At 23.4% G+C, this 10,096-nt stretch overlaps 5 protein-coding genes across 5 annotated transcripts; 2 read left to right on the top strand and 3 right to left on the bottom strand.

Annotated features, from left to right (window-relative positions):
* Positions 1-321: 321 nt before the first annotated feature.
* AAJ76_1150009092 (dolichol-phosphate mannosyltransferase) lies at positions 322-1,005 on the bottom strand (the record flags this gene model as incomplete). The annotated part of the gene is made up of 1 exon (XM_024473809.1): positions 322-1,005. One exon carries the CDS (start codon positions 1,003-1,005, stop codon positions 322-324), a length of 684 nt encoding a protein of 227 aa, XP_024329867.1.
* A 2,860-nt stretch (positions 1,006-3,865) lies between these two features.
* On the top strand, positions 3,866-5,395 carry AAJ76_1150006231 (hypothetical protein; the record flags this gene model as incomplete). Its single annotated transcript, XM_024473807.1, has 1 exon — positions 3,866-5,395. The coding sequence occupies one exon, from the start codon at positions 3,866-3,868 to the stop codon at positions 5,393-5,395; it is 1,530 nt and encodes a 509-aa protein (XP_024329866.1).
* A 133-nt stretch (positions 5,396-5,528) lies between these two features.
* AAJ76_1150004422 (hypothetical protein) lies at positions 5,529-5,675 on the bottom strand (the record flags this gene model as incomplete). The annotated part of the gene is made up of 1 exon (XM_024473806.1): positions 5,529-5,675. The coding sequence occupies one exon, from the start codon at positions 5,673-5,675 to the stop codon at positions 5,529-5,531; it is 147 nt and encodes a 48-aa protein (XP_024329865.1).
* Positions 5,676-8,794: 3,119 nt separating this feature from the next.
* On the top strand, positions 8,795-9,223 carry AAJ76_1150001302 (hypothetical protein; the record flags this gene model as incomplete). The annotated part of the gene is made up of 1 exon (XM_024473805.1): positions 8,795-9,223. One exon carries the CDS (start codon positions 8,795-8,797, stop codon positions 9,221-9,223), a length of 429 nt encoding a protein of 142 aa, XP_024329864.1.
* A 659-nt stretch (positions 9,224-9,882) lies between these two features.
* Positions 9,883-10,029, bottom strand: AAJ76_11500068 (hypothetical protein; the record flags this gene model as incomplete). The annotated part of the gene is made up of 1 exon (XM_024473808.1): positions 9,883-10,029. One exon carries the CDS (start codon positions 10,027-10,029, stop codon positions 9,883-9,885), a length of 147 nt encoding a protein of 48 aa, XP_024329863.1.
* Positions 10,030-10,096: the final 67 nt, after the last annotated feature.

Here is a 10,096-nt window from a genome sequence, read left to right as displayed (position 1 = left end):
TGGTCTTTAAGTAGACCGAGGATTCTGTATCCTAAGGGAACGCTCTTTTCTCCTATAAGCAAGGCCGTAAAGGTATGCTAGCGTGTAAGCGCAATATTGATGTTTTGGTTTTACAGTGGAGTTTTTGGTGGCTTTTCTTCTGTTGCTGATTTTTTATTTTTTAACAATAAACTTTTTATTTATTTTTTTTTTTTTACAGTGGAGTTTTTGGTGGCTTTTCTTCTTTTGCTGTTTTTTATTTTTTAACAATAAACTTTTTATTTTTTTTTTTTTATCATTCACTATAAACATTATATTGAATATTCAGCATTATTATATATTTTATTTATGAAAATAGAGATTAATCACTGATTTTACAAAATTTATAATCTCTTTCTTACTTAATTTTGACTCACCTGCCTCTCTTTCATAAAAAATAATAGGACACTCTGTAATTTTATAATTATTTTTTTCCGCATAATATATTAATTCCATTTGAATTGAATATCCTACTGAAGATGCTTGATTTATAAGGCTTTTTAAAACAGTAGTTTTATACAATCTGTAACTACCTGTAAGATCAGATGTACTTAAATTTAGAAGTATTTTAGCAAAATTATTTGCTCCTCTACTTACTAATTTTCTGCAAAATGACCATCCATAAACACCTCCATTTTTGTACCTTGTAGATGACACAATGTCACTTCCAGTTTTTTTCTGTATTTTAATCATCTCATGCATAAATAAAGGATCGTGTGATAAATCAGCATCTAATATAAAAGTGTAAGGATATGTACAAGACGGTAGTGCAAATTTGTATGCAGAACCCAGTCCCATTTTACAAGGTCTACATAATAGTACTACATTTTTAAAAGATGATACTACTTCCCTAGTGCCATCAGTACTTCCATCATCAACAATAATTATTTTGTAATCATTGTTGATGATGAAAGTACATTCTACCATTTTTATAAGTGTACTAATGTTATCCTTTTCATTGTAAGTGGGAATAATAATATTAAACATTGTAGAGAGGGTAAAAAAATATTTAATATAAGGTGATAATATTGTAAAGATATGTTTATTATGTAGATATTACAAATGGTTTTAATACTATTATATGCACCTATTGATTTTTGTTACAAGCAATGCTTCTTAAAAGTCTATTTTTACAGGTTGTAAAATTTTAAGGGGACTTTATGCTTTGTAACAAATTGTAAAATAGAAAGAAAATTTATGCTGTTTAATTTTCTTTGATTTACAAATACAGTTTTTATTAAGATTTTACTTAAGGCTACTTTTTAACTTGAGCCGGGCGATGCTGTTCTGTACACTCACTTAAAGTAGATCAAAAATTCTGTATCCTAAGAGTGCGTATGAGCAAGGCCGTAAAGGTATGCTGGCGTGTAAGCACACTATTGATGTTTTATTTTTACGGTGGAGTTTATGGTGACTTTTCTTCTTTTTTGTTTTTTAAGGCTGCTTTTTAACAAATACACTGATAAAGTAACCCATTTTTTAATATAGTTGTTGGATAAAAACATGAGTTCAATTTAAAAGTGTTTCCGCCCAATTTTAAGTCTAATATTATAGACAAAACATTATAAACATATCCTATTCCTGCAGTAGAATAAAAACTATATGTTTTTAACTTAAAATACATATTTACTCTATAGTTATTTTTTGCATTTTTATGTTTTGTTTCCTTTATTGTCTCTTTTTAAATGTAAACATTAAAATTTAAAAGCATAAAATGATTATTTTTTACTCTTAAAAAGTATAATAATGTTCTTTTAAAATGTCAAAAGAAATATTTTAGTTATATTTTACTCTTATACTTTTTTATTTAAAAAATTTAAAATTTTTTGTTATGATAGAATATTAAGCTAGTAAATATTATATTAAAACTGAAATTTTAAAAAATAATTTTGTAAATTAATCATTAAATATTTCATATGAAATTTTTACATAAATCAAAAATTTTTATTTTTATAACAATAATGTAGCATTAAACATAATTTAAAAGATTTTGATGAACGATTGTAAATACACCTAATTTAATACGAGAAGAACAACTTAATACCAAAGTAAAATATCTGATCTTTCAAGTCAAGCCCGATCCACAATTGAAAAAGTTCAAATGTTGGCAGATTTTTTTTGGTCGAAAATGTGCTGTTTAAGCGTTTTATTTACAGAGCTTTTACGTATAATTAAGTTATGTTTAAGTTTAAAATTGTTTTCATGGATTTATATAAGTATACTGTATCTAAAGTATAAAAACATTTGTATGACAATATTATTTTTATTTAATTTAGTATTAAGATAAATTTAAAATTTTTTTAAAAGATATGAATCATTATAAACCTGGTAAGATTTTTATTTAAAACATCAACACTATTAATATTATTTTTATTACATTAGTCATAAATACTATTTTAGTTCTATCCTTATGATTATTATGGTGTCAATTTTAAATATAAGATTTTTTAATTATATGTGCGGGAAAAAAATTTTCAAATTTTAAACATTTATTTTGTTCATTCTCTAATGTATTAAAGAATAAAATCTTTTACAACTTATTATTATTTAACAAATCTCTAAGCAAGATTGTCTTTTAAAATTTATATTTAAATATACGTAGCTGTTGTCACAGTAAGCCTTGTCTTGTTACATTTCAAAAATATTATAAATTTAAATCTGTGTACGAGCATTTAAATATAAACTGTAAGCAGAAATTTTTAAAATTTAATAAACACAAGTATAGTAAAATTTGTAAGAAAAAAAAACTTTACGCGGCTGTGTTTCGAGCGCGAGCCGGGGTTACAGGTTTAATGTTACAAAATTACTATTTATTTGCATTAAAAAGGATATATAAAGATTTACTCTACCATATAATTTGAAAAGTGAAATAAAGAAAAATACTACAACAAAATTATTAACTATTATTAATTACATTTACAATATATTTTTTTTTAAATTATTGCTATAAAGTTATGTCTAGTTGATACATAGCAACTACTTTTAATATTTATCTTTTATAATATATTGATTTTTTAACATAAATTATAATTGTAAATTTACAGAATCCTAAATATTTTATAAGTACTTATTCTTTTATTTAAGTTTTGCATCCCTAATTTAGAGAATATTTACAAAATTTTACTAGCTTATAATGTTCGTAGTTTTAACACCGATAACAAAATGTAATCTGGTGGTTATGACAGTTAGAATAAATAAAAATAATTTTCATTGGCTCTCTCATCATTAAAAAAGTAGTTGTTTAATTTCAAATTATAATTTTCATTCCATTATTTGCTTAAGTTTTCTTCCATTTTGATATTTAAAGAAAATTATACTTTGCCGTTTTGTTATTAAGCTAATGGTTACAACAACATTGTTAAATTGTAGTTTGATTTTTTTGTAGTAGTTTTTAATAAAAGTATATTGAATATTAATAAGCTTTAATAAAATTGTAATTTTAAATAACAATAGAAGAATCTTTACTACTTACTGGATAATTTTTTTATTGGGTAAATATCATTTAAAGATTTGTTTGATATATCATTAATATGAAAATTCTAAAAGTTGTGATATCTTTTTTTAGTATAATTACAAATATTTTGTTCTTATAAAAAGTATAAGAGTTTTGTTTTTGTTTAATGTTTAATTTTATATATTCTGTAATAAAATGTGCTTGGTTCTTCTACAAAGCAAATATTTTGTCTTTGTCACATATATAAACAAACTATTAAATAATTTAAATATGCAAAATACATCAGTATAAAATAATTTTCTGCTTATATTACAGATCATTAAATTTACTTTTTTATCATTTTGTTTTTTTTCTTTTTTTTGTGTTTAAATTTAATAATTTTTTTATGCATAAATGTATGGAAAACCAATAAAAAGAAAAATTACAAAAAAATGTAATAATGACAAAGAATTGTATCATAAAGAAAATGATGATGAATCTAAGGTATGTATGGTTGATATTGAATTTAAAAGAATTAAGATGGGATTTGAATCATTAAGTAAAAATCAGGTTTTGAATAAATCATCTGATGCAAGTATTAAATTAAAAAAAAAGGTAAAAGATTTGGATTATACTAAGAGACAAAAAACAATAAATGATGATTATAAATTTAAAGAAGAAAAACAAACAGATAAAACTAAGTTATTGGATCATAAATTAATATTACATAGCAACAAGAAGGAATTATTATTTTTTGATAAAAAAGATTTGAATAAATCTCTAGAAAAAATAAAAGAACATATTTATCATTCTATTGATATCGATCCATTTGAAAATAAAAGTAATACATTTTGCTTGAATAAACATCGAAACATAGACAAGAAAAATAATTTTAAACGACAGGCGAATTTTAATGAAAATAATTTAAATAATTTAAGGACCAAAATTGACAGATCATACATAAAAATTAATGATAAACAGAATTTTAGGCACAATAAAAGAGAATTGGAAATAAATGATGACTTTGATAAGAATTATAAAATTATAAAAAAAAGTAATGAAAATGAACAACAGTTAAATAGGATAAATTTTTCAAGTAAAACGCTTGTACTTAAAAATATCAAATCTTACAACAGTTTGCCAATAATGAACTTACAGAACAAAAATGCTTTTATGAATGGCAATATTTGTAAAAATTTTAGTAATCAATTTGTTTTAAATTATAAACTAGAATCTGATATACATAGAAAAACGAAAAATTGTAAAATAATAAACCACAACGTAGATTTAAAAACAAGTAAATCAGATGAAGTCACTTTATTAAAAAATGACAAAGATATTAGACTTAATAAAAAAGACTATTTTATCAGAAATCAAACAATCAATGATACACAACAAATAAATGGCATTTCTAATAGAGATATTTATGGTAAATATATTTTAGATTTTATATGTAAAAATAACAATTTTACCAGCAAATACTACTTTAATAGATTTCCTGGAACTATAAATAGATTATACACAAATATTAATACAAATAATTATTTCATAAACAAAAATTATCTGTTTAATGAATTAAAGGATAAAAATAATACTGGTATAAACAGTAATATAGAAAGATCTAGTTCCGACAAATTTAAAAACCTAAATGTACAGACCACAAACAATAAATTTAGAGATTTAACTGAGACTGAAAAAGAATTATTGTATAAGGAATTTTTAAAGAGAAAATATCGGTGCACAAAAGCAAATATAAGATATCTAGCAAAAGATCTTAATCTACCTCGTAAAAAAAGTATAGATTTTCTTTTAAATAAAATAAAAAATAAAAAACAAGAAATAAAAGAAGGAATACAAAATCTATATAAAAAAGCCGAAAAAGCAGCAAAAGAAATCGAAAAAGTTCAAGAATTATATAATTTGGTGTTTGGTAAGAAAAAATAATTAAATTGGTTATATTTTATCTTGTTGTTTATTCTAAAATCACATTCTCATCTTTTTAAGGATAAAAATTAGTTTATAAAGTAAATTATACTTAAGCACTTTACAATTACTTTTGAACTGTTAAATTTCCTGGTTATAATATTTCATTAACTAACATATATAGTATTCTGGTGTGAGATCTTTGTGGTATAAAGATTAATAAAAGCAATTTTATTAAGCTTTTTATTTTTATCACCAAAGTACTCAGATCCCTTAACTCTTCCGTTAATTTACCTTCCATCAGCCCAATGTTGCAACTCCTTCTTCAGGTCCCCTCTTCGATCGTCCATAAAAATACTTTCACCAGATAGGTACTTTCCATTGCTTTTAAGGATTCGAGTTTAAATAAAGGCTTTCATACAAAGAGAATGGCCATTTCCTTTTAGTATTTTTTATGGTATGTACTTTTATCCCATCTTATGTCAGAACAAACAAAATTCTTTCTATCCTGCATTTATACATTAACCAATTTTAGTTGTTAGCAAATCGTACTTTTTCTTTTTTTAACTTTCCATTGTGTATAAGATAATTATCTATGTTAGTTGACCCTTTTTTTATCAAAGTAAATTAACTTTGTCTAGCACAAAAATGCCTTATTTTTTGGTAGGGAAAATCACGTCTGTATTAATTTTATATTTAAAGAATTTTAACTTTTTTATTCGCAAGGATTTTTTGTGCTGAGAGAATTTTTTTCTTTTTGAGCTCTTGAGTCCATATTTTAAGCACAATACCGAATAAATTTAATTTTCAGTCTCATTATCTCTTCTCGTGCAATCAAACGAGAGCATCCTGTCGCACTTATTTGCCAAGTAGCCCACAGATCCTCTTTTTGCAAACAATAAAAACATTTGCGCCCTTCTTCTATAAGATATTACTATTTTGAAACATTTAAAGTTTTTCTTTTCTTCGGCTGTGATGTTATTTTGTCTTAAACATAGTAAAATTTTTTAAGTAGAAGTAGGGGTCGTTTATCAATTTATACAACTTCTTATGTTTATTTTAGTTTTTATTTTATTATATAAATATTTTGATTGATAACTTGCTAGCTTTTCCTTACAAATTTCTTTTTTTATGATTATACTTTTTAATCATATACTTTAAGATTTTATATAAAAGATACTGTCTTTTTTTTACTTCAAAGATTACTTTTTTTCTTTGATTGCTTCCATGTTGTTAAACTCATGATGTAATTCTAAGCTAAACTTTTAAGCTTAAACTTGGATTTTGCACCTAATAAGTTGCACGATTTCGACTACTTTAAAATTTTAATCTTTATTTTTTTAAATCTGCGAAAGAAGAGTTACAAATCGTACTAGCAGAATTTAAAAAGACTATTTTATATCAAAAATGCATTAAATGCAAACGAAAATCTTTTTACGTAATGTAGCATAGTTGTTTAAATAAATTTAATTTACAATAACAGGTATTCTGTTTGCGAAATACCTTTTAACTTGAAAATATTAAGTTAAAATGTCATATTTAGGTATTTTTTGATATAATCAAAATTTTTTTATAATTTTTGTAGTAAGAAAATGATTAAAATAAACTTTTTTCTATCTTGTGAGCTTAATAATGAATTAAAGTAATATTTTTAATAAGCATTTTAAATTATAATTTTTTTCATTTTTTTTAAAAGAAACCTAAATAAACAAATATCAACTAATTTTAAATTTCTACATATGCCAGGAATAGTCTTTTTGATCGCATTACAATTTCCTTCGATTGTATTCGTACGAATTCCTGTTTATTATTTACAAAGTTTTTTGAATGATTTACCGTTTGATGTAAACTGAAATACTTAAAGAGATCATTACAGCCTTTTTAGCAATCTGAATAAATTAAAGATTTACTATCGAAGAATTTTATACAATAATTTGTAAATGTTTCTTTATTTCTTTGTTTTACGGGTTGTAATACAATACGTTTACCAGTTCTACTAACCGCGTAAACAACTCATACACCACCCATTGAATGTTTTCTATTAAATTTTATCTTGCCAAACTTGCTTTCATCCACCTCCACGATACATTTATCACCATCTAGTTTTTTTAGGTTGAAGTTTAGATGTTTGTTAAAAGTATCTAGTTTTCTTGTATTAATTAAAATCCGACTAAAAATTGTCTTAGATATTGTAGATAGACGTTTAATTAAAGCAAATGAAGCATTGCTAAGTTATAAATCCAAAAGTTTGATTATTTATTCAACACCAATGCTTGGATTGTCAAAAATAGAATTCTGGTAGCAACTAAATCTCTTTTTACGGGCATAAAAGATACAAACAAGTCTATCAATTTGCTTGTGCTATTTTGTACAACCACATTTTATGCATTTTCTATTTTTATACATCAATTCAACGTACTGGGCTAAATTATCATATTTTTCTCTCTCTTTTAATTTTATCATTTTAAGAGCTAAAATTAAAAAATTTTGATTGTATCAAAAAATACCTAAATATAACATTTACTCTCAAAGCACTTTATTTACACGTGCTTGTTCTGCGAATGCATTTTCAAAATATAATTTGTTAAATTTCATCCCAAAATAGTGGCTTCAAAGTAAATGTCTTTATCATTTACAATATTAACAATAGATTTTTAACATTTTAAAGTTAAATGCTATAAATTTTCAAAAACGCTGCAAAACCGACATACACCAAAAAAGTTTTAATAATTAACAACACTTTTATTTTACTACTTTCTTCTTGTATATGGATAAAATTAAGTAAGTTTAGAAGATTATTATTAATATAATGAGAATAGTAATCTTAATAGCGCATTGACAATATTATCTACATTTCAAAAATATTCTTCTAAATCATCTTAAATTTTACAATAATATATACTAATTTTAAATAGGCCTTTTAAAGACTTAGTATTAATGTATATAAACAATTTATATATTTTAAATGACCATTTATCAGTTATTTAAAGATTTAATAACTAGCATAAACTTTTAAATGTAATTTTAAATTTAACTAATATATCGTAAGATAAATTACTACCAAAAATTTCTCTAATATGATTATTGTTGTATATATCTTGTGCTTTTAAACTAAAAAATAATATTTATACATTAAGTAAAGTCTTTTGCATTTTAAAGTAATAAATCACTTTTTATTTAATAAACATAAATTATTAACAAATTGAGAAAAATTTAATTGTAAATAATGTTCTTAGTGACAAAATTTTTAAATTTTAACCCATAATATAGTTCTATAATCAAAGCTGTTAAAACTACTAAACAATTAATATATTTAATATACGTTGATATAAAAACAGTTAACTTTTTTTAGAAACTTACCATTTATGGAAAAAAATTAATTAAATTTTAAGTATTTATATGATTTTTTTTTAGTCCTTAATGAATTTTCAATTTTGTCTAAAAATATTCGTGTTTAGTATTCTGCTATCAAGTGCAAGTTTAACTCAGGTAATTAATATGCAAAATAATGATAACACAAATACAGCAGAATATACTCTTCTCTCAGAAAATGAATTAAACCAAGATAATGAAATTCATGATATTAATACCACGAATGATTCTGTTAAAGGTCGTAATCTAATATTCTTTTTTAAAATTTTTAAAAATAGAATGTTTCGATTTGTATTTTTTAAATGGGTATTAAGTCCAGGACTTTTATCTCTTATTGCAATCTCATTTATTCGAATTTTTCATGAAATGATTTACGGGACATTCATCGAATGCATCTTATTTAGCTCTTCGTTTTTTTGTTATTTATATGCTTATAACTTCTCCTTTGAATCCGCTTTTAAAAATAGATTAATATGATTAAGTAAAATAAAATAGTTAAGTAAATTTATCTTATGTTTTTATAGATTTTTGTATAATTAACTAATGAATTTAAAATAACACATTTCTGTATTGAGGTGTAGATAAGTGCCAGGGATAGGAGATAAATCATTATTTTTAGGTAGTATTCAACTAATCTACCAAATTTAAAAATAATTTATTGATTCTATCTCTACTTTTTGATTCCGCTATTTACTTTTTAATTTTAATTATATAAAACTTTTTTCAATAAAAATAAATCATAATTATTGTATCATGTGTTTATGTGATAAACCCTACAATAAATCTCTTCGTGCTGAGAAAGTATTCTATAAAATTTAAGTATGTTTTCGTTTTATTGTTAAAATTGTTTTTATTTAATTATGTTTATAATCATAATGGTTGTTTTTGTGATCCCTCTGTGTCATGCCCCTCGCGAACTGATTGACAATATCAAATGACAGAATCTTTAATTAAAATCAAGTATTGGTTCTATCAATAACCGATAAAGTCCTTTTATCAATTTGTGGTATTCACTACGTTTATTTTTATTTCTTAAATATTTAAAATATGATTTTTCTAGAAATTTTTTATTATAAATAGAATTTTATTAAAAAGGGGCATGAATATTCATAGTAGCAAGAACACAAATGCAAGGTCTACAAAGATAAAAAAGCCCAGCATAACGTTAAATTTAATAAAATAAAAATAATAAAAAAATAAAATAAAATAAATTTATTGTCATCTAAGAAAGCTTCTCCGGCACCAAAACTCAAAATCAAATAATTAGTGACACACACTAGCATACCACTAGGGCCTTGCTTGTAGGAAGATAGGGAACCCCGTAGGATTAGTTAAAATCCATTAGTCATA

The sequence above is a fragment of the Vairimorpha ceranae genome, assembly GCF_000988165.1.
Source record: "Vairimorpha ceranae strain PA08 1199 chromosome Unknown NODE_115, whole genome shotgun sequence".
In the NCBI taxonomy this organism is placed as follows: domain Eukaryota; kingdom Fungi; phylum Microsporidia; family Nosematidae; genus Vairimorpha; species Vairimorpha ceranae.
The sequence above is the reverse complement of the archived record's forward strand: the minus strand, read 5'-3'. Positions and strand labels throughout refer to the sequence as shown.